The sequence below is a fragment of the Solea senegalensis genome, linkage group LG6 (genome assembly GCF_019176455.1).
Source record: "Solea senegalensis isolate Sse05_10M linkage group LG6, IFAPA_SoseM_1, whole genome shotgun sequence".
NCBI classification, from domain to species: Eukaryota; Metazoa; Chordata; class Actinopteri; order Pleuronectiformes; family Soleidae; genus Solea; species Solea senegalensis.
Window position 1 is genome coordinate 14789335 of NC_058026.1, and position 24277 is coordinate 14813611.

General features: G+C 40.5%; 2 protein-coding genes and 1 long non-coding RNA gene across 5 annotated transcripts in view; 1 reads left to right on the top strand and 2 right to left on the bottom strand.

The window, feature by feature from the left end:
• Positions 1-304: 304 nt before the first annotated feature.
• Positions 305-22318, bottom strand: LOC122770696. The gene is made up of 3 exons (XR_006360541.1): positions 21930-22318; positions 11002-11110; positions 305-686 (listed from the first exon to the last, which is right to left on the bottom strand). It is a non-coding gene; the product is annotated as an uncharacterized LOC122770696 (long non-coding RNA).
• prss12 (serine protease 12) lies at positions 400-19453 on the top strand. 2 transcript variants are annotated; one of them, XM_044027710.1, is made up of 13 exons: positions 400-742; positions 1429-1567; positions 2588-2760; positions 2971-3118; positions 3621-3799; positions 4089-4230; positions 4358-4578; positions 7114-7255; positions 10233-10438; positions 11027-11105; positions 11368-11490; positions 15012-15307; positions 17290-19453. In XM_044027710.1, the coding sequence occupies exons 1-13, from the start codon at positions 409-411 to the stop codon at positions 17610-17612; spliced, it is 2505 nt and encodes an 834-aa protein (XP_043883645.1). In that variant the 5' UTR covers positions 400-408; the 3' UTR covers positions 17613-19453. The 2 variants fall into 2 exon arrangements, with proteins under 2 accessions (XP_043883645.1, XP_043883646.1); XM_044027711.1 differs by having other exon boundaries at positions 2974-3118.
• A 366-nt stretch (positions 22319-22684) lies between the features above and the next one.
• ndst3 (N-deacetylase/N-sulfotransferase (heparan glucosaminyl) 3) overlaps positions 22685-24277 on the bottom strand; it is a 35225-nt gene continuing 33632 nt past the window's right edge. Inside the window, exon 15 of one of the 2 annotated variants that reach the window (XM_044027707.1) lies at positions 22685-23813. In XM_044027707.1, the coding sequence (XP_043883642.1) occupies positions 23784-23813 (30 nt within the window). In that variant the 3' untranslated portion in view covers positions 22685-23783. Of the gene's footprint in view, positions 23819-24277 lie in introns of both variants that reach the window. The other variant, XM_044027709.1, reaches the window with a different exon arrangement.

A 24277-nucleotide genomic window follows, 5' to 3' on the forward strand; every position in this document is an offset into this window, starting at 1 on the left:
CATGATAAACTTTTCTTCTGGGATCCATATAAGAATTTGAAAAACAATGTACTCAATGTCTAACTAAAAAGAAATTATAACCAATAAATACCAATTTACGGTGCAGTGTAAACACCAGGGCTGGTCATTATTTGTCTCTTAGAAGTGATGTGACTTTATTGACATAAAATCCATACACAGTCTTGACTTAAATGGTATACAATCGCAGTAAAGGAGGGGGTGTGATGGGGTATGCGTGGGGAAGCTGCCTGCCCCACGCAGACATCGCTTTATCGATCTGCGTCGTTTCTCGGGTCTCACTCCTCGTCCCACGGCGGAGCGATGGTGACGCTGGCTTGAGACGTTCTGTTGGGCTGATGAGAGAGATGAATGCGTCTTATATCCTGCCATCAGCTGCAGAGATCAAACATGAATTTGACATTTCTCGCTGCAACAGTCGCACTTTTGGCTGCGATCTGCGACTGCGGTTCCCCCGGCAGCTTGCCTTCATTCATCCTGCCGTTAAGCGACTGCGTTCAGAGCCACGGGAGAGACGGTTTCTACCGAGGAGCGATAGACATCACCGAGTCCGGCGCCCGGTGCATGAACTGGACCGACGTGGCCGGCTTCAGGGAGCGCTACCCGGGGAAAGGGATCGGAGAACACAATCACTGTCGCAACCCGGACGGCAGGATCCGACCCTGGTGCTTTTTCAGAAACAACAGGGGCAGAGTGGACTGGGGTTACTGTGACTGTAAACAAGGTAAACATGCAGGCCCATTGACTGTGTAGGTTACACTTGTACTAAGATCCTTCATTTAATATATAGAATTAAATAAATTGGACTGGATTCCTATGAGTTGCAATCAATTAGTGAACAGATACAAACCAGTGCATGCTGTCACACTGTCTACTGTTTTCAGTAAGTACTAAACAACAACAAAGTGTGTCGGCGGAAATATTACTTTTACAAATTTAGACACACACCAACCTTGTGAAAAGTAAAGGTAAGAGAACAACGAAAAAAGAACAGAGTGGGATTTCTTTCTAGCACCACAAGACCACATATGGTATTTTCTTGCATCTGTGTTTGTACACCATATGTAAATGAACTATATTGAATTTTCATTTATTTGATCCATAATATATTTGGACATTTGCAGGTATAATGTCTGTACAAAGTCTGATCTTTTGTAGAATATGTGACACATGATGAGGCAGGTTAAGATGAAACAGTTGAGGTTGTACATCAATATTTGGGTGTGTCATTGGTTTACTAATCTGTTGCTCAACAGATAGATAAATAGATAGATAGATAGATAGATAGATAGATAGATAGATAGATAGATGGATAGATGGATAGAGAGACTTAAAGCATACACCTCATATGTCCATAAGCATTTCTTTCAAACAAGATTTTTATACCCTCTGATCGGTTCTCTTATCTAGGTTCAGTGCGTCTGCAAGGAGGCCGCTCCAAGCTTGATGGCAGGGTGGAAATCTATCTGTCAGGAGTGTGGGGGTCTATCTGTGGAGATGACTGGAGTGACAAAGATGCTGCAGTGGTTTGCAGACAGCTGGGCAAGGGGTGAGTGAGAGCGCACATTAGGGCTCAACAATTCATTGGAATTATATATCGAAATCGCAATACGACCTTCTGCGATTTTCAAATTGCAGGAGGTGCAAATACACAAACACACACGCTTGTGAATACACAGTTTGCTCCTCACTATTTGCCTTTTCTAATACGCAATCAGACACAGGTGCAAGTACAGATCTAGCACGTGAAGCTGTCTACAGATGTCTGTCAGATGTTTCAATGTAATGATTGGATGAATGGATGGGAATTGTTGAGCATGTCAGAGTTTCAAAACACTGCTGACATATGTATGCAATCATGCATAAGGTTCCCTTCACAGTCTTTGTACTGTTCTTTAGTGACCCTAGCATTCCACCCTCCACCCCCAGGGTTTTTTTTAAATTCCATTAGTGCTCCGTTATTTACTCTGTCACCAGCTCTCTCTCTGCCCCATTGTCTCTTTATCTCTCGTACGCACATGTGAATGTGTCTTGTGGTTTTGACTTTGAGATGCAGTCAGATTAGAGCTCGCACGGGTTTGCAGGTCTCAAAGTGTGTATGGGCTGAGTTGAGTTCAGTTGGGAAAGCGTGTGATTTCCCTGAATAAACGGAGACGTTCTGTCCACGTACATGAGCATCAGTGCTGGCATAAACACATACCTGTGTTGTGACCTCTACATTTGAAATGAAAGAGGGCAAAAGTCAGCCATATGTAAGCTGGAATCATTGGTAATGACTCATGGAAAGTTATGAAAAGCTGCTGACCATACTGGCATGCAAAATGGCAGATCAGGATCATGGTTTCTGCCACTAGGCCACTATTTTTTCACTCTGACATGGGTTGCTGTAACCCACTTACAGGATTTACAGTGAATGAGAGGAAATAACAAAAATATTAAGTAACAGTAATCAATATTTAAAAAAATAAAATAAATACATCTCTAAACCTGTTATCAATGAGTCAGGCTCTTCTAGTTTAATTGTGCAAAGAGTACATTTTCAAATGAGTCTAATAAATTAATCTTGCAGAATCTCAGGTCGTGCACGTGCCGTTGCCCTGGTTCGTTCAGGTATTGCCAAACTCCACTGGAGGGCGGTCCATTGCCAGGGAGAGGAGTCAGACCTGCTTCAGTGCCCCAAAACTACCTGGAATGGAGGAGAGTGCTCCTTTGCTGCCACTGTCACCTGCACTCAACAGCAAGGTATAGTCATACAGTGGGGGGATTATTGTCTGTGATGGCTGGATAGAGGTTTACAATAATCTATCAACATCTGCAACATAACAAGTTTTTAAATTGTTATTGTTACACATTTTGAAATATTAACAGTCCCTGTATTTTGTGAAAGCCTCCAATACTGTACGTCCTCTGAGTAGGTTACGCTCAAATCTGCTTGTGTACGTGTTTCACCAGTAGCAACGCTCCCTATTCGACTGGTGGGAGGTCGATCGAAGTCAGAGGGCACAGTAGAGGTTTTCCATGCGGGGCAGTGGGGCTCCATATGTGACGACCAATGGGACAACAGCGATGCAGAGGTTGTGTGTCGCCAGCTGGGGCTGAGGTAAATAGATAGCAATAACAGTAATAGTTCCCATGTAGGAAATATGTCTGTGAGGAAAAAACATGACCGATGGAGTAGGAAGTTGAGATGTCTTAATGTGGGTGTCTAGCCATCGCTCTCTCTGTCTCCAGAAGTATGAGAAGTATTCTTTCCATTCAGACTCACAGAGAGAGGAGCAAACAGTAAAGAACATCTGGAGGTCAGACAGTGAATCAGGCTCATTGTTCCTGCATGAATTTTAGTACCAGAGAGAAATGCATATTTAGCAACAGTCAGCTGTAAATATCCATGTGGGCATTTTTGGTGTATTCCACTGTGGTGTTTCAGTGTGGGAATATGCATAGTCTTGTATGATTAGCAAAATTCTAATGAAAAAATGTATTACATTCACCCTCTGCATTCTGTATGTCAGACATAGACAGTATTTGTATTTGTGCTTCATATCATATCGTTTACATAAAAGCCAAGCCTTATTCTCTGGTACTGTGTCCTCCGCTTGTAGTGGAGTAGCAAGGGCATGGGGCCAAGCACATTTTGGGAAGGGATCAGGCCGTGTGTGGCTGGACGAGGTGCGTTGCACTGGCAATGAGCTCACTCTGGAGCAGTGTCCAAAAAGCGCTTGGGGGGAACACAACTGTCTGCACACTGAGGATGCAGGAGTATCCTGTCATGCTCTTACAGGTAGGCCAACTCTTCTCAACATGCAAAATATATTCAGAAAAAAACATGTAAGTGAAAGCCTAGAAGATCACTCTTCCTGAAGTACCAATGTGAGAAGATAGTTTTAGTTTAGGGCATTCTAAAATGCAAATCTACAATAATTTAAAACATGTAAGGTAAACATTATTATAGGAGGAAAATTACTCGTTCAAAAAAAAAGGTTGACGGAAAGTCAATAAAAACATACACTGGTATGTTCATAAGCAAGAGCATTGCCAAACGTATGTGTCCTGTCTGTCTCTCTGTCCAGATGGTACTGTTCGGTTGGTAGGTGGCACAGGGAGCCACGAGGGACGTTTAGAAGTTTTGTACCGTGGTCAGTGGGGGACAGTGTGTGACGATGGCTGGACAGACTCTAACACTAAAGTGGTGTGTGGACAACTCGGTTACAGGTAATGCAAAATATGCATGCCACCAGACAAACACAGACAAATAAACACAATTACATCTTGTGTCTATGTGCAATCTGAGAGCATTCGTGTGTGGATTTGTGTGTTTGTGTGGATCTCTACTTTGCAGATTAGGGGAAACTCTGCCTTCTGAAGGACTAGACATCACCCCAGTCCCACGCTTTGGGGTGGGTTCAGGTCCTATTCTTTTGGATGATGTGAGCTGCACAGGGAAAGAGTCAAGCTTGCTGCTGTGCAACAAGAGGGAATGGCTCCGTCATGACTGCACACACCATGAAGATGTTAATATCGCATGCAGCCCCGTGCACAGTGGAGAGAGTCTTCCGACTAGTAAGAAAGACTTAACTGTTAGACATATCTAAAAAGTTCCAGTTACCACAGACACCGCACTTCAGTATATAGTATGTGACATTTAAAATACTGGTTGTGATTAGATACATATATACATATGTGGATGGGCTCTGTTTTTGAGAATTTAAATGACAGAGTGGTTTCCATAGTGACAAATTGAAACCATGTGGTGGTGATTTAGTATAGAAATGGGAGGCTTGCAAGTTACTAAGTTCACATGTGGGCAATATCTGAACCTTTCTGGCTGTGATTCGTTGTGGCACAGGTATTTGACTTTATAAATTTAATTGTGGTTTCAGAGATGGTCATAGCTCAGAAATTACAATAATGAGGTTCTTAAAGTTCTAGTTCTAGTTGTAGTCTTTCTAAACTAATTGTGTATTAGGCTTTTAATACTATTTGATTTGGAATACATTACATCAGGATCCAGATCATTTAAACAATAAAATAGTTTGTAACTTTTAAATATACAACATATTTGTTCATATAATATTCATGATATTCATATAATGCTGGTTAAATCTATCAATACCACAGTATAGCAGGTTTAGGGTGCGACATTCTCAGCTCACAGAGTGACATATTTTAAGCGTCAATGAACGTACCACAAGTGGATTCTATTGCTAAAAATAAATCTAGATTTGAACCATTATCTGAAATATAATAATGATGATGACAACAGCAATGACAACATGACCAAAATGAAAACAATAGTCATAATAAAACATTAAAAGTGTAGCATTGCCTCAAATGTACATGACGGTGAACAACAAACCAAATGATTTCTGTAATTTCCCTTCACATCAAAAAACTAGGTAATGGAAATATGAGCCAACCGGAAAATTGTTTCAAAGATCTCTGCCAAAGAGAACCTGCAGTCAATTAGATCTCATCTTACTCAGAAGAGGAAAGCCTTCTCTAAGAGATGGATAAGGGATAATGTAAGTCATGCTCACTCTAATAGGCACAGCTGTCGTTTGGATTTCCCTGCCTTATTAACTGGATTGCTTGTAAAGTCATCATGTCTAAATGGACCTACTGCGAAAGCCTTCAGTAAATTACAAAAGCACACCAACTTTTCTTTTAGTCACCGCTTAAAAAAAATGATGAAAACCAGGCACCAATTAGACGACCTGTCATTAAACAATACTCAACACATGATTGGTGTTACAAAAGATGCACTTTAGGTGGGCGAGTCAGGTGAGCGGTGGCAGCAGTGACACTGCATGTTTTACTGCGTGCTGAAAGAGAGGGGAAGGGTTAAACTGTAGCTCTATGAATCAGCTTATGCTTGCAGCCTCCAGACACAAATAAATGTGTGGAGGGGTGGAACTGAAAGGTAACACTCGTGCCTTAGATTTAATTTACTGTACATATGTGTTGATTTCTCACTATTGAATTCTCACTACATGAATCTGGTGAATGTTACAAAAAAGTGTTGTAAGTTGAAAGAGCATGACTTTTTGAAAGGAGAGCATATACTATGGGCTAAATAAGCCAGTTTCATTTGTTTGGTTAAGATAGATTATAATGTTTGGCAAAAGCCTCAGGGACACCCTCACCCCACAAAACACACACTAAAGACTTATGTCATTATCACATAGCATTTGTGTTTGAGTGTTGTGGGAGTGTACACCCCCCCCCCCCTTTCCTTCATAGCATGCCAACTGGGAGATTTGGTCAGTGTTTCTTTTGGAAAAGGAGAAAAACAGATAAGTAAGGCGCTGCTTTGAAGAGTCTTTCTCTTTTTTCTATTCTGTTGGCAGAGACCGTCACAACCTTGTTTCACAGCAGTGTGTTTTGAGGAAGGCTAGAAATGTGTTTGTGTTTCCAAGCAAGAGGGAAAAGATGAGCATTTCCTCAATAGTGGTGATGTAAACATTCCCACAATTAGCTCCATTTATCGTACCTTACTCCCCCCACTTCTACAGCTCATACAAACTATTTCTGAATGTGTCAACCTAGGATTCCTGTTAAACAATGTGGAAAGGTTTCACCTTAAAAACACAAAATGAAATGTCAAAGAAATATTCTAGTTCTTATGACCCCTGTCTCTGGCAGCTCAAGCATGTTGGCAAATAAAGTACTTATTGAGCTGACGCCTGGCAGGAGTGTAAGCTGATGCTGAGACTGTTCACACATGGAAAAGGCATTAGTATACACTTAAATGAGATTAATGTCTGCGTGTGTGTGAGAGAGAGAGAGCGCGTGTGTTTATGTTTGCTCGTCTGAGCTTCAAATGATGATGGATTGTTTAAACTTAAAGCTCAGACAAGCTCTCTTAATTTCAGTTTAAGGATACTCCGGGGTTGAGCACATGAAAACACACAGGTGTTCCAGCTACTTCCTTTGAAGAGAACATGAGTGCACATGCCCCCTTCACGAGACAGTTTAGCCTGGAGGATCAAGTTATGTGGTTAGACAGTGTGTGTGTGGAGATTTCTACAAACAGGGTCCATATGGGTGTGTGTGTGTGTGTGTGTGTGTGTGTGTGTGTGTGTGCACATTCTTCAGGTGTGCCAATAAGGCTTGTGGGAGGAGAAAGGTCCACAGAAGGCCGAGTGGAGCTCTATCTGTCCGGGCAGTGGGGGACTGTGTGCGATGATGGATGGACAGATCGTGGCGCTGAGGTGGTGTGCCGACAGTTGGGCCACAGGTATGTAAGTGTTTGTATCACACATCTATCATACCCATTCACATGCTGCAGACACAGCCATCAGCAGCAACCTTGGGGTTAAATGTCTTGCCCTGCGTCACATGGGCATACTGTAGACTAGCAAAGCCGGGGATCAAATCCGCAGCCTTCAGGGTTGAAAGACGACCAGCTCTACCACTGATCCCACAGCGGAGTATGACTTTTCTCGTTGCAGACTATAACAAAGAAGGCAGTTTTTAGCTTGCAGTGTGTGGTACGTTTCATAATCTGAAATGAATAAATTGGCCACCAGAATTCAGCTGCCAGATTATTCACAGGGACATGAACATATCATCACATTACTTCAACACATCAAGATATATTTCTGTTAGTTTTTAAATTATTGTATGGTTCATCTCTCCAGTTTTCGTCCTGCTCGCTGACAACCATCCCATCAGACCTGTCAGGTCATCAGACAGTGGTTTTCTGGTAGAACCTTGAGTAAAATCAGCAGCAGGTAAAATTGCATTTAGTCATCAGTGTGAACCTGCCCTCTCCAATGCTTTACCTCATGTAATATCATCTTCAAATACTGTTTACACATTTAAATCCAAGCTAAAAAGGATTGTTGTTGTGGCGGGCAGACAGTGGTGTTTTAAGTTGTATCATGGATGTTGACTGGAAGTTGTTTCATTTTTTAAAGTAAAGCCCATTTGGTGTCTTTGTGATGAAAGTCAGTCAGTCAGTCAGTCATCATCTAACCGCTTTATCCTCCACCAGAGGGTCGCGGGGGGTGCTGTGCCAATCTCAGCTACATCGGGCGATGCTCCCTAAATTCATTTGCCTTGACTTCCTCCAACAGTCCAATATACTCACTTAATGGAGAGCTGCCAGTATTTAGATTGAACTCTGCTACAAATCTTTCCATTATTTTATTCTTGTCAAAATGCCGGATTTTGGAAAGGTTGTCAGATTCTGGAGAGAAAGATGTGAGCAGTTACACTGCAGTGTGATCACTCTGGACATTACATTCCCTTTTTTTAGTGGATCCAGACTGCCAACTTTATTCTCGCAACCAGTCACCATTTCTCAGATCTGGCACATTTGTCTTAGATTTGCACCCCTTTTTTATGTCTGTTTTTCATTGTTCCAACTTTGAGGCCTTCTCTGTTTCCACTTTCCACTTCATCACCATAGACTCACTATAAAAAGTGGACCTAGCCTTCTGGTTTGCCAGGTGAAGCTAATGAGTAAGTACGATTATATAGAATGCCATTAGGGGGGCGTCTCAGAAAACAGTGTGATTGACAGCTGGTATCATCCAAATAAGGGTCTGGTTGCAGGTGATGTCTGTGAATTGGCCACTAGTTCATCACACACACACAGTGGACAAATTGCTTTGAATTGTTTAAAATTGCAATGGTTAGTGAATTAACCTTTTAAAAAAAGATCATGGTCTTAAGTGTTTGGGCAGATATCTATGTGGTTGTAGTGTGCTGCCATGCACGTTTGTTTTAAGCATTTAGTGACCTTTTGCAAAGCCAATATAAATATCCAGATAAAAGGCAGGGCAATTGTGTTAAATACACATTCACAGTGAAAAATGCACCAAAGAGAGGCAAACTATCTAATCACATCCTCTCTGCATTCCATAATCCTTTCCTTTGAGACTTTGAGATTTTCCAAAACAATGGCTATGATATGGCAAGGGAAAACGGTACCATAACAAACTGTCTCCATTTTCTTTCTCATCACACCTCAGTGAAGAATATCCGTCCCGCATAGTCAACCAATTCTTTCCGACACATCTGTGTGTAGATAAAAAAAACACATCTGGAGAGCATAAGTGTGAGAGAGAGGGGAAGCGTGTTGGAGGCGTGTAAAAGCCATGTTAGGATCACCATTCTGTCTTGTGGCAAAAGGTCATTACATAGCAAGCCCCCAAGGTCTGGAGGTTGCTCTGGTGATGGGGATATGTCGACACACACAAATTATATTTAGAGTCAACAAAGAGGTCCTACATAAAAACTTGTACAGCACAGCTTGGTCCATAAAACTTTACTAGGTAACAAAATGATGATCTAAATGAAGCTACACTGTGATGAAGTCAGTAAATCCAAAGCATATTTAATACAAGCAATCTGATATGTTATGATATCTTGACACTGTACTGTGCACATGTGTAGTTGCAGTATCCACACATTTTGTTTCTGTATTACACAGAAAATATTTCTAAGCTCGAAAGCATCGTGGATATTCTGTCTGACCTAAGTTGTTTTACTTGCATTTCTTATTTGAACCGGATTCAAACCTGCTTGTGTTGCCACCCTTTGACGCATCACTCAGAGACACATGGATGCAACACTAGATGTCGTAATAAGATATATGAGATTCCCTTTGGATCAATAGGACAAACAAGACCTGTCACCCACGGAACCCCAGGGTAGCAACATGAAATCCTTGCTCTCACTTATCTTTCACTCTTAATTAAAATCAGCCCACAGAGAGCACATACACAACCACATCCTACACGCCTATGTGTATTAGTTGTTTGCTAATCAAATCAGAGTGCAGATAGTTATACAAATACTGTTGCCATCAGATTGTGAAAGTGACTTGACCTGGTTTGTGTCACAGCCTGAGAATGTCAAACCATAACATCTATCTATTATCATCGCCTACGAGACCGAAATATGCAACAGTTCACTCTTTAAAACTGATACTGATACTTTTTATACTTTCTAATACTTTCAAAACAAACTCAGCATGAAGAGATACTGCGACTAGAAAGTTTAACCTGTCTAATAATGCGTAAAAGAAACAAAAAACATAGTAATTACTTTATTTGAATTTAGGATTGAGTGTAAATTACTTTATTATGTCAATGTGTTGTTTCTCTTGAGCTTAGGACTACTGCGCCCTTTTCATTTCTTCAAACTTAAAACATGTTGTAATGGGAAATGGTGTGAAAACATCTACACCTGTGTATCCTCCTCAGTGGATCAGCAAAGGCCCGGGTGATGGCATACTTTGGGGAAGGAACAGGCCCCATCCATGTGGACAATGTGAAGTGCAGTGGTGAGGAGCGTTCAATAGCAGAGTGCATCAAACAAGCACCCGGTACACATAACTGTCGCCACAGTGAGGACGCCGGGGTCATCTGTGACTATGGTGAATCTCAGCCCAGCAACAAAGACGTCAAAGGTCAGTCAATTAATCAAGATTGATTTTCGTTTTTCTTTTATTGCTCTGAAAAAATAGAGCTTTTGAGTTACTGGGAGAATTGACGGTATGTGTTTAGCAAACAGTTCCAGTACGTCATTTACACAGAAACATTTAAATGTGAAACAAATGACTTTGTCAGAAGGTAATGTTTTAAAAGGAAAGCAGAGTGGGCTTCACTGTGTGTGTATATACATATATCCAGATGGTAAAGTGGTGAGAGCAATGTTATTGCTTCTGTCACACTTAAGAGCAGACTCATACAATCCTTTCTTTTACCAGCACATGTGTTATTACTTATTCACTTGTCACACACACATGCTGTGAAGAGTCAAACTAATACAAAAACCTGTTTTTGTGTCATCAGTAAGATCAATTAGATTGTTTTGAATAAGCCACTGAGCTTTGTTTATAGATTTCAACACACACTATGAAAATGATCTCAAGCTTCATGTACTAACAGATGACTTTTGTAATGTTTGTTGAACCTCAATGTATGGTTTAACAATCATCACCCTCCCTTGGACACTCTCACATACACATACCTCGTTCCTCTTGTGTCTCTGTCAGATCCTGTCAGCTCAATTTGTGGTCTGCGGCTCATACACACTCGCCAGCGCAGGATCATAGGAGGAGAAAACTCTCTGAGGTGAGCTGGAAGGGACAGCAGGGATTAATAACAGCAGACAAAAGCCTGCCAGAGACATATAGAGTAAAGAATATTGGAAGCATTTTAAGTCCACAGACTTCAGATGGAAAACAGCTGATTTAAAGCTACAGGCAAATAGACACCCAATTGTGTGCAAGTGCACACAAATGTTTTTCATATGCAGTTTATTACAGCATTTTAAATGATATTTGCACTTGTCTCTCTCTGCGTGTGTTTATGTGGTTGGCTGTGTCTTCTGAAGGGGTGGCTGGCCATGGCAGGCTGCGATTCGTTTGCGTGGCTCTCGAGGGGATGGGAGGCTGGTGTGTGGAGCAACTCTTATTGACTCCTGCTGGGTCCTCACCTCAGCACATTGCTTCAAAAGGTCAAACGCATGCACTTACGCAGAAACACATCCACATTTTAAACTGTCACTTTAAACTTGCACAGAAATTAAGTTGTTTGTATGGGAGAGAGGGAGGTAGTCAGGAGCCACAATTGCTTCATTATCTATTCATGTTAAATACGTCTGGTCTGGGGGGACATGGCACCAAGATAATATCCATCACCTAATAAATACAGCTGAGCAGGCAGAGAAAAAAAAGAAAAAAGAGCATTAAGGCAACATTTGTGAAGCACTGAGACAGTTGAGTTGAGTCTTGGGGCAGACGCTATAGTATCTGCATTTTATACATACACAGTGTGGTGCCAGACTCAATATGGAGATAAATATCTCTTGGTTGTGATTCCAAGTCTTAGTTCCAGTGTTTGAGTTTTTGTAGCTAATCCAGAAGTCTGCACAGGCCCCATCAGCTCAGTCACGACAAATCATGATGTTTCCACATTAAATACAGACAGAAATCATTCACAGAACCTTTCCTGTACTAATTCTCCAGCAATTCCCAGGCTTTCCCGGTTTTACTGCATATACAGTAACTTCAATTATGTGATTTATCGTCTTTAAATATGACACACGACAGAAGCACACAGCTGTGCTGCAAATGAAAACCATTTGCGATGCCTCAACCAGGACTTGTTGGACTGGTTATTGCAAACAGTTGACACCAGGATAATCATAGACTGAAATGGCAAGTTATTTAAAGCAGACACAGTAAGCATTATAGTGGCCAGAATACTTAACCTTAAATACAACAATGTCTTTAACAGATTATTTCTGTTTCATAGCTTGATTGTACAAAGACAATGAACTTGGGAAAATGTATAGTTTATTTGCATTGCCATAGTCACACATACTGTAACAGTAATTTCCAGAGACAATGGCTGGTTTACGTATTGAAAATAATATAGATATACAACACATTACTCATCGAAAAAGTCAGTTTGTACAGCAGAGGGCGATGTCAATAGGCGATATAACAGAGCCTATTGTTTGCAAATATACACAAAAAACAAAAAAAATAACATTCTACCACTTGTCTGTCTGCATGTACTGTACATATCACTCTTCATGTTAGTATTGGCTCTGACAGCTTTGAAAAGTAATTTATTACCAAAATATTTACTTCCGCACTGACATTGTCAGCTTTCATTTGACAATAATGCAGTTGGCATACAGGCATGACAACAACAATGATACAGAAAATAATTATACAGACAATAAAAAGAAGAGAATCAGCTATTTGTTTATGTCTTTATTAGTAGATTCCTAAATATTGACCTTAGATCAGTGTTCACATCTCCAGTCTGTTTATGTTGTAGCTTTACAGATTGAGGGTTGTCAGCAGTAAAAAGACACTAGCAGATTTTAGATTGCTTTAAAGGCAAAAAACTGTTCTGGAGATCTTTCTAGCTAGACCACCAGTTGACACAGGGAATTGGCTCCATGACAAAACCTCCTCCTCTCATTTGTCTTACCCACCCTCTCCTTTGTTCTTGTCTTTGTCCCTGTCTCATGCTGTTCCTCCTCACTCCCTCGCACCTACTCCATTTCAAAAAACCCAAACATATCCAACATGAACCACACTTCATTATGTCAACCTATGAGTCAGATATGTGCAGAACACACAAATGCAGTGACAGATTTATTACAATCATTCCTGCCTACACCAATTCTCAGTCCAGGTTTTTATGTGCTTAGCCCCTAGACTTAGCCTGGGAAGTATAACCCCTTTCTCAGTAATGAACAATTAATCCAATAAATGTATCATAGCACTGCAAATTTTGGGAGAGTAGAATGTGGGCACAGGGGAGAGGAGGAGATCATTTATAGCTGACAACTTACTCCAGGAAAGCTATTAGGGCTAATAATGTAGCATCTAAAATATTTCATCAGATGAAAACACAATAATATTTATAAAGTAAATTTTTTTTTTTTTTTTACAAAGGGTCACCCTACAGTTCAAAAGGAATAAATTGATAAAAGGATAAAAATGAAATAAAGATGTTTTCATCTGCATCAAAACAACATTCTAAAGATAACAACAACTGACAGTTCAGCCAAAAGAGGTTGAACTGATCAGGAAATGCAAATGCTGCAGGTAAATTGGACACTGTAAATTGACCATAGGTGTGAGAGTGTGAGTGGATGGTTGTTTGTCTCTATATGTGGTTCTGGGATGGACTGGCGATCTGTCCAGGGTGTACGCCGACTCTCCCTATGCCTGCAACCCTCATGTGGAGGATAGAGTGGTAGAAAATGGACTGAAGGATGGATGTAACCACTCCATCACGATCTTGGTTCATTCACTGGCCAACACATACAAACCAACAACCATTTACTCTCACATTCACACCAATCAATTTAGAATGCCCAATTAACCTCTGCATGTGTTTTGGACTGTGGTAGGAAACTGGATTTGGAGAAAACCCATTTACACGGGAAGAACGGACTGGGTCTCCTACCAGCAACCTTCTCACTGTGAGGCTAGAATGCAAGCCACTATGACATCATGTATAATCATATAATCTCATTGGGTGCAATAGTTTTAACAGTATTAAACCTTAATTGGAGAATGTGATTGCATAAATATATTTTTGTTGTTTCACCTCAGATGAGGTGAGCACAAACGTGTGAGCACAAATGTTGAAAAGGGACCATGTGCATACAGTGTACAAGCATGTTCTCATGCACGCAAAGTAAAATAATGGGTAATGGAATGAATTTGCAAACTTGCACAAGAACCCTTCACTTTACTCCTTTGTGCATTTGGTTTTACATTGTGTCATGTAATAAGGAGGTTGCTAGTCCTAGTAATTACTCAGGTATTTTCATTTATATCCAGTCAGTATTCGTGCTTTCGTCAGTGCTGCTTAACATTTGAAAAGACAGGAATTGACTTTGCGTTTCTGAGTCATCGAAAACAGTATGGCTTATGGCATGTTTCCACCAGCTCTACTCGCCTCACCTCACCTTGCCTCGGCATGCCACAGTTAAATTGCATTTCCGCTAGCATAGCACCTGGAACCAGGTACTTCTTTTAGTACCTGCTCTGCAGGATGTCTTAAAGACGTTGTTTAATCTCCAACAATTACCTGGGGAAATGTCTAAAATCTCAATATTTAACAGAGGAGTCTGGTGTATTAGCGACAGCACTGCCGATCGTGACCGGCGAGTGGCGTCACAAACCCCGCCGCTGTATTTCAGTCCAGTGACTGTGTCAGACGGAGTCTGTGCTCCGGCTATGGAGGCATTGCCAAAAATACAATTGGAGAAAAACACTGTAAGCCTTAAACATAAAAAAGAATCCTGGGCACCTAGCACAGATTTAATGTGTGCTCAGTGTAACCTGTTGGTACTTGTTTGGTTCTAGATGAAATGTTGTAGAGGGAACCTCTGCCAGTGCTTGTAATATTATTGTTCTTGGTTCAGCAATGGGATTGCTAATGCACACACACCCTCTTTTTCCAATAGCCTCTCTCGATTCTTTACTTTATTCCTCTCTGCAGATATGGAAACAGCACCAAGCAGTACAAAGTCAGAGTGGGAGACTACCACTCCCTTGTCCCTGAGGAATATGAAGAGGAATATGGCGTTGATCAAATTGTCCTCCATCCAAGCTACCACTCCCATAGCAATGATAACGACCTGGCCATGGTTCGTCTATCACCGGGGGCAATGGGACAGTTTCCAGGAGAGTGTGTGTCATTCAGTCGTCACGTCCTTCCCGCTTGTCTGCCTATGAGGAAAGAGAGGGTGCTCAAACAAGCCAGCAACTGCCACATTACTGGCTGGGGTGACACAGGTGAGGATATACTGAATATAAAAAAAGGGGCCCAAAAACAGAAATTTACTTGCAAAGTTAACTAGAGTTGAAACAATGAATCGATTATTAATCGATTACTAAATTAATAAACACCTATTTTGATAATCGATTAATCGGTTCAAAGCTTTTTTCATCATTAAAACAAGATTTCTGATTGTGTAAGCTTATTTTCTTTGCTCTGGATAACAAAGAAATCATTCAAAGTTAATCATTTTGGTTTGTGGACAAAACAAGACATTTGAGAACATTATCGTTTCCAGGTTTGACGAACAACGGGTCAACATTTTTTAAGGTTTTCTGATATTTTATGGCCCAAACGATTAATCGATAAAGTAATCAACAGATTAATCCCTTATGAAAATAATCATTAGTTGCAGCTCTAAAGGTAACAAAGGCAGGCAAGGATCAAGTTTAGAGCGGCATTTCAAATGATCAATACTGAGAAAGTTGCGTCAACAAGCAACCAAGGTTAACATACAGGCAACAGGCAGTAACCAAATATGACAGTGCACAACAATTATGAAAACACAAGGCTATAAATATATTACTCTGAATGACCTAAAATAATACAGGTTGAAAATGGTAGATACAACACAAATATATGAAATACAATTAAATTAAATAAAACAGAAACTGCAACACTGAAATCTTTGCTGTGGTTAGCAGACTGTGAATCAGGGCTGTTAATACATTCCAGATGATCACCGGAAGCATGTATCTGTGTGTGATTAAAGCAAGGGCTTTAATAAATGTAAAATATTTGGTTTATATAATGCATATAATGTAACTATAACACATTTTTGTACAAGGTTTTGCACCTCAGGGTCATGATATATGAGAAGATGCTCGGTCTATCAGCCCTTAGAGGAAACAAAACTGATGACTTAAGAAGACATGCAAGTTTTATTAGGGGTGTTTTTCATGCTCTTCATGACAGACATGCCTGCAGACTAAGAAAAAAATACAAATATTACAACACAAGTAATTGCAAAGTGTTTTTAAAATAATGTGTGTAAAATATTTGCACTCGTTTTGAGTTATTACTGTGTATCTGTGTATCTCTAGCAGGTGGGTGCCAAGTGTATGAACACTTGGCACCCACCTGCTAGAGATCTTCAAATTCTACGCTGTTCCTAGCAACTGAATCGCAAAAGGCTTCAAAAGGTCACAGTAAACATGTAGAAATATGTACCCACAACTGGGTTTCCCCTTAATATCAACTGAATTAATGTGCGATAATAAAATGCTGTGTTTGTGCTGGTGGAGGAGAGTGGGGTTTTTGTTTACTGTGATGATAACAACAGAATGTTGACATTGCGTGCTGGCTGTTTGACTTTACCAAATGTCTGTTTTGCACAGCTGCTTGCACTTGGCTATGTGCCACTTTGACACACACACACACACACACACACACACGCAAACACATGTTCCACACACACCATACCACTTTAAACTACCATGGCGAGTAAATCACATAGAGTCACCACAATGAGAGTCAAGGAGGAAAGTAACCCAACACTGTACAGTAGAGGCTGGAGTTCAGTTTTCATCTGTGGTTCTTTCTCTAGCTTGGTTCGACAAACACAGTTGTCATGAAGAAGGACCGTGCCTCTGTGATTAATAGTTAGTGGTTTAAACCTCTGCACACATTGTTGTCCTCAGGATGAAGCTCTAGTAAGTAACATAATGTTTAAGGCCACACACCTCAGAGAGAGAGAGACATAGATAGGAATGTGATCAAGAAGTCTAAATAAGCCACATGTGGCACTATACGAGTGGTCAGGTGATTGCATTTGAACGGATCCATTTCAAACTGGCAGTTGTTGAGGCAGAATTGGTAGAACGCAGATATTTGTTCCAAATTCTGCCAATTTAATTCTACCAGTCGTTCAGTATGTGATAATTACACTTGAAAACTTCAACTATAAACCTTTTAACTCTACCTTCTCCATCTCTCTCAGGTCGTTCATACTCCAAGACCCTACAGCAGGCCCGGCTCTCAATGCTGCCCCGACGTTATTGTCAGGAGCATTTCCATGGTGCGTTCACAAACCGCATGCTCTGCGCTGGTAGCACTCAGTCTGAGAGGCGCGTGGACAGTTGCCGTGGTGACAGCGGAGGTCCACTGGTTTGTGAGCGTCCAGGTGGGGGCTGGGTGGTTTATGGGGTCACATCCTGGGGTCATGCTTGCCGGACACAACAGTCACCTGGTGTCTACACCAAAGTGTCTGCTTTCAGCGCTTGGATACACAAGGTGATAGGACGTACTGAGAAAAAGCCATGAAAGACAAATATCAAACAACTGACCCCTTTGAGAAGGAATGTTGACTTTTCGAGACCTCAAATTTTAAATGAAAATTACAAGAGGGCAATGTTGGAGGGTTTTTTTTCTCTCTTGTATTACATTTTTTTCCCTTAGTCATGTCATTAGCACTTATTTTAATGATCTCATTGGGTGCAAGAGTTTTAACAGTATTAAACCTCAGTTGGAGAATGTCATAAATATCTTTTTGTTGTTTCACATCAGATGTATTCTGTGTAATTTATGAAACGTGTGAGCACAAATGTTGAAAAGGGACCATGTACATACAGGTATACCAGCATGTTTTCATGCATGCATGCTAAGTAAAGTAATGGAATGAATTTGCAAACTTGCACGAAGAACCTTTCACTTTACTCCGCTGTGCTTTTGTTTAACATTGAATTGTGTAATAAGGAGGTTGCTGGTCCAAGTAATTACTCAGGCATTGTCATTTATATCCAGTCAGTATTTGTGCTTTTTGTCAGTGCTGCTTCACATTTGAAAAGACAGGAATATTGTGTCTCTTAGTCATAGAAAGCTTAGTGTAGATCTGTTGACGGTAATTTTGTTACATGTGTTGTCATAGTTCTGACGTCGTCAAAAGAAGACAATCTGGTACACTTGAAAAACACAAAAGCATAAACTGCACTGCCTCCTTGTGTGATGTTTACTGACTGTGTTATAATACTGTAAACTTTCTACATACCATTTTCTATATAAAAGTTGACATTTGTTGAAATGGGTGTTACAAAGAGCATAATCTGTTTCTGTAAACCTTTTAAAGTTGACAGCAGTCAGAACAGCAGAGTTCTGTTGGTTTCAAAACTGTCAGCACCACTGTGTTAAACAAGTGCGTACATAGTTTCACTGGTATATCAAATGGGTCCATTGGAATGGCAGCCATTTTAAAGGTTGTTCTCACAAAACCAAAAAAGAAGAAGAAAAAAACCCCGCAGGAAATGGGACCGGCTGTTTCATTGTGAAGCTTTAAGAAAACAAATACATATTCTACTGGCATTTAAAATGTTTAATTTTGAAGTATAATGTGTTTCAATAACATGTCAAATGCAATTGTTTTGTTGTTCTTTACTGTATTGTTATATATTTTCTGGATTGATATATTTTTTTGCTTTTATCTCAAAAGTCATTTATGTATTTATGGCATAGTCTACAAACATAGTCTCTGCATATGGTTGCAGTATGTATTCTTGTACCTCAACCAACATTTGCATTTATTCAGGATTTGTATCTCAATGTGTTAAGATGATAATATTTGAATGCATTGTCAACTAAGGGATTTTAGTTAGTAGTATCTGATGTAAATGTGTTATTAATTATGGAACAATCTGAAATAGCATACATTTTACTTAGACTTCTGAACCTGCGCTCCTTTTTTTTGTTCATTATAAAGCTGAAGGCACAACATGCTGTATTTGGATCTGTAAGTATAAAGTGACACATTCTATTATGTTTTCTTCTACTAAATGGGTGTCCTTATTGTCAAGCAGCACCCCCTTGTGGCCATTGCTACAAATTACAAAATGTGGGGTACAACCAGCTCTTAAAAGTATGTTTGTGTGGGTTATTAAGTGCTTTGTATGTGAGGAGGAGGAAGTTAAATTCAGTTCTGGACTGTACATGGAGCCAGTGGAGAGACACTGAGGTGATATGATCTTTCCTTATAATTTCTTTCAGAAACTGGATGGTTTTAACAGACCTGTTGCAACATCCAAATGGTACAGAATTACAGTAGTACAATTTAGATGTAAGAACTGTTTTGTTGATAGAAGAAGGAGTTTTGTTTTATATGTGATTCATCTGCTTCCTGTGTGTGTGTGGTTTTTCTCTGGGCTCTCCGGTTTCCTCCCTCCCTCCGTTTTTTTTGTTTGTCTCTATGTGGCCCTGTGATGGACTTAGTGCCCTTTCCAGGGTCACCAACTTCCACCTTTTGCCCTTTTCCCTGCTGGCATTGGCACCAGCGCCCCATGCTACCCTCATGTGGAGGATGAAGCGGTAGAAGATGTGATTCAAATAACATGTCCTGGTAAAAATAAATCCAAGGCTCCTTACTGTGGAATTGGAAAGGAAGTCATCCAAAGTGTCAATATGGTCAGATTATTTTCCTTTAAGATGTTTAGGGCTGAGTTGAAAGGTAAAAATGTTACAGGTCATCCAGGACTTTATGTCTTTGAGGCATTTGTGGAGTTTAATAATTTTATTCATTTCATCTGGCTATAATATATAGTATTCTATTATAATAGGCTTCCATCGTAATTTATTAATTGTTACCATTTTGTGTTATAATTGAATCTACAAAAATAAATCAAGTTACTAGTTACACAGATATACCTCCTGCTGAGACCCAACAATCAGAGAAGCCTTGTTGCTGTTTTAGATGTGAACCACTGGATGGCTCATAACTTTCTCCAACTAAACAACTCCGAATCGGAAATAATACTGTTTTACCCACCAAACACCATCTCCAGTCCCATCAGTCCTGGTCCGTTGTCTGGTAACATTAAGCCCACTGCCAGAAACCTAGGTATCATCTTTGACTCAGACTTCACCTTCACCCCTCACATCAACAATGTTGTTCAGTCTTGCTTCCTCCACATCAGAACCATCTCAAAAATCACAGCCTGACCTAGGAAAAGTATATTCACCCGTTTAATCAATAACAAATTGATGTTAGGCTTCTCACCGGTTTGAACAGACAACAACACATTGCTCCAATCTTGGCTTCACTCCACTGGCTCCCTGTACATTTTAGAATTGACTGTTCGCAGCCTTAGACCGGCGGACGGTTCACTTTTACGTATTTCGAGGCCAAGGCTCAAAACCAGGGGTGACCCTGCCTACTCCGTCAGAGCGCCTCAGCTTTAGAGCGGCCTGCCCACGGAGATAAGGCTTGCTAAACCAGTGTCATCATTTAAATCACTTCTTAAATCTCATTTTTATAGACTTGCCTTTATGTGATGCTGTCTTTTTTACACTTTTATCTCATTGCTTTTCTTTCTTAAATCAATTTACTGATAAGCTAATAATAATTTCCTTTGTCCTGTAATGCTGCTCCATCCCCCCCTTTTTCCATACCATGATGTGTAAATACAGCCATTATTATTATTTGTTTTGTTTATACTGTATGTATGTGTGTATTTTTATTTGTGTTTGTCAAAGCACTTTGTAAATTGCTGTTTTTAAAGGCGCTTTTCAAATAAAGCTTCACTTACTAAATAAATGTAGGTATAAAATGTTACGTAAATTAGAAAATGGAATTTATTTAGCAAATGTTCTTTTTCTAATTGATGCAGCTACAATCAAAGCTACATCCCAATACAGGCAGAAAATAGAATCAGTCTTGCTAAAGGATGTCACTTTGTTCTGAGCCTTTTCCTTCTTGTCACCATCTGGTTTGCTGCATCCATCCTCAATGACCACTGTGTTGCAAAGCTGTTTCTTCTCAGCTGTGATTTCACTTGTGACGGTTTCACCTGTAGCTTGCTTGTTCTTATAGCTCCTTTGATAACAGGTTAAGTGTCCTGTATGTCACCAAAGACTGGATCTGAAGTGATTCTGATCTGGCGCTCAATGAACTTCACAATGTCTGAGAATCATGCTCTTCGACCAGTTTTCTACAGTATCTCACATGCCTTTGTTCTCCACTTGTCTCTGAGTTTATATGGAAGCTTCTGACTCAGAATCTTTATGTTTGCTGGCATGTTAAGTTCCTCCAAGTACTGAAGATCATCCATAGCGTTGGAACACTCATGGAGGAAAAGTCCATAAGCTTTGAGTGCTTTGGTGTCCTCAGCTTTGATACTTGGCCATCCTGTGACCTTCTCCATGTAGGCTGCTGTTAACTCATTTCCAAAGTGCTCTTTGAGCAACTTCTTGGCAACAGCAAATCTTTTATCTGCAGTCATATGAAGGCAGCTGCGTACAGTATCCCTTGGCTGGCCCCTACTGGATTGTTCTCACCAAAGTTATACTTTCTTTCCTTTTAATAAGTGCTTATTTTTTCCAACAAAGCTTTGGGTGTTAATTTAACCACACGTTTTTCACTAACAGATTTTACCCCTGCACCCACACCAAGCTCAGTCTCATTGGCCAAGTTCCTCTTCAGCCATAATGACCAGCAAAGTGAATTGGCTTATTAATCAATACGCCCACAAATAGTTTGTGTTGGGCAACAACTCAGTTATTTTCAGACGGTTGCGAGTCTGCTACCAAAGCATTGGGTTTAAGTGTACACACAAATTACCATGGCTATTCATAATATCAGCGCTGATCAACACATACCCCAATCAAGCGTTGGCCGGCTCTGCTGAATGGTCTCCCGGTGTGATGATGTTGGTATTCCGCTGGCCCTGTAGCTCGCTCCGGATCAGCTTCAATTAGCGATCGGCAACTCGAAATATTTGCCCACCTCACATCCGTGGTTTCCGTAAATCCACAATCCACAGATCCGCGTCCCCGTCGGAATCGAACCCCGGTCTTCCGCGTGACAGGCGGAGATACTGTACTCCAAATCGAAGCAGTTTTTCGACCTAAATGTACTGGCTGCGTCCTAAACGAAGCAGTACTGGTTGCTAATACGGAGGATTTAGATTAAACGTCCGCCCTATGCGCTCGAAAATAGCAAAACGGAAAACCGGGTAATTACAATTACATTACAATTATCTCATCAATCATACAGCGGGAATAACTTTAACTCGTAATACAGGTAACAAAAACAACAAACCGAATTGCTCACTACATCAAATCATAAAGCAGTAGGCAGAGCCTATAAACTGTTTGCTTCCCAAATCAGCAACACCTGTGTTTGGTTTCCCTTGGTTAAATGGCATAATTTGGCTGACTCGAGGTCAACTGAGCCACACAGTAAATACAGCCCCCCCCTAGTGGCACGGAGCAAAACTACATGAAAACAATACAAAATGAATATGGCTCATACACTTACCTTGGACGGCAGTCAAACAGTTAGAGAGCGTGCAGACATGTCCCTCCACACAGTGTAAATGTGTGTTGGCTTGCTCATTAAAAAACAGACAAGGTGTCAGTCATATCCATTCCTTTAATTTTGGTTTCTGTGTTTGACATTTAGGGTTTTTTTTTGCATTGAAACTGAAGCTAAACAATGTAGGCCACTGGTTTTAAAAAGGAAACAAAAAAGAGGTTGAGACTGAGTTGAGACACAAATGTAAGCAAGTACAGTTGCTATTTAATGAGTCTTGGAATTTAGTGTCATATCCTTTAGAGTCATTTTGGTCATTTTCTTCCCTCAGACTCATGTCTCCTCAGTCCTTAGCGCTGAAATCATCAGCACTCATGCTCTGCTAAACGGGCACAGCGTCCTCCTGCATGGCTTGTCACAGGAAAATAATGAGCAGGCAATGCATCTTAGGTTTCGTAAATCATTTCCAGTCCACACTGTCCAATGAAAACCTTGGGTGACATCTCTAAGGGTGAAAAAAAGTTACCAGATTTACCAGGAAAAAAACAAACAAACAAATCAAAAAACATTTACAACTTATACAGCCTGAAACTCACCCTGAGTCTATGCACTTATCTCGCTCCCGTATTCTCTCTGTCCACGTGATATAAATTCTTTAAAAAAATAAACGCAAACCATAAAGGGTGCATTTGTTTTGTCTTGAAGAAAAACGGAACAGAACTTAGTGCAAAGTCATTTCAATGGGAACCACACACAGCTGACCAGCGCTGTTCTGGGAACATAAATTAAACGTGGAAATTAAAGTAAAATCAGAAGAGAGAGTCAACCACAGTCACTTCAGATGTGTACGAGAGTCCAGCACAGTTCAGGGCAGGGTTTGGCCATCAAGACTCGCCATATGCTCCTTGTCTTCAATAGTTCTCTTCATCATTTTAGTGCCACTTTTACATAGAGCTGAAAGAAACACTGGGAAATTGTCTCTCTAACCATCCATCTATCCATTCATCAATCCATCCATCCAGTAGTGCAGTTCCGGCACAGCTCTTCTCCATTTTGGGACTTCTGCTCTCTCTCCTTCAGCAGTGTCCAAGTCACTGAGAGAAACAAGGCTCCTGGTCTTCACCTTCACCTCAGGATTCACTAAAAGACAGTGCATCTGATGGCTCCTGGTCATCCCCTGGTCTTTGACTCACTGACAGTTAACCCCGACTCATGGATGCAAAGGTTATCTAACCTTAAAAAAGAGGTGCAGAGAGGGAAGGGATTGAGTAGGAATCACATAAGGGAGGAAAATGAGAGGGAAAGTGGCATTTAATTACATTTAGTTCACTTTGCAAACCATAAATATAAGAGAGAAAACACCAGTGAATCTACTGGCAAACCTAAGCAGACTTGTCAAGAGACTCCCGCTGTAGAGCTGCATAAAGACGCATGCTTAGATGCTTGGATTAAATTAAAAATGTACTTTTAACACAATGAGGTCATGTGAAAAAAAAAAAAAGAGAATTGTTTTTCTCGCAGTAAGCAATCCCAATTTACTCTACATTCCAACCTTTTGTTTTATGCTGCTTACTTAATATAAACTGTGTATATCACTGCGAGAGTACTTTCTCTCTTAGTTGCATATCTCATTAGATTGTGTGTGGGCCTCAGCTGAAAAGGTGAGGTCATAAATTTCCATGCGCCAAGCAGC

What these genes read in the sequence shown, in the direction of transcription:
- prss12 (XM_044027710.1), top strand. Translation starts at nt 409, where the DNA reads ATGAATTTGACATTTCTCGCTGCAACAGTCGCACTTTTGGCTGCGATC. An exon ending in TGCAGACAGCTGGGCAAGGG is followed by an intron (nt 1,568 to 2,587) that starts GTGAGTGAGAGC and finishes TTAATCTTGCAG; the next exon opens with AATCTCAGGTCGTGCACGTG. An exon ending in GGAGGAGAAAACTCTCTGAG is followed by an intron (nt 11,106 to 11,367) that starts GTGAGCTGGAAG and finishes TGTCTTCTGAAG; the next exon opens with GGGTGGCTGGCCATGGCAGG.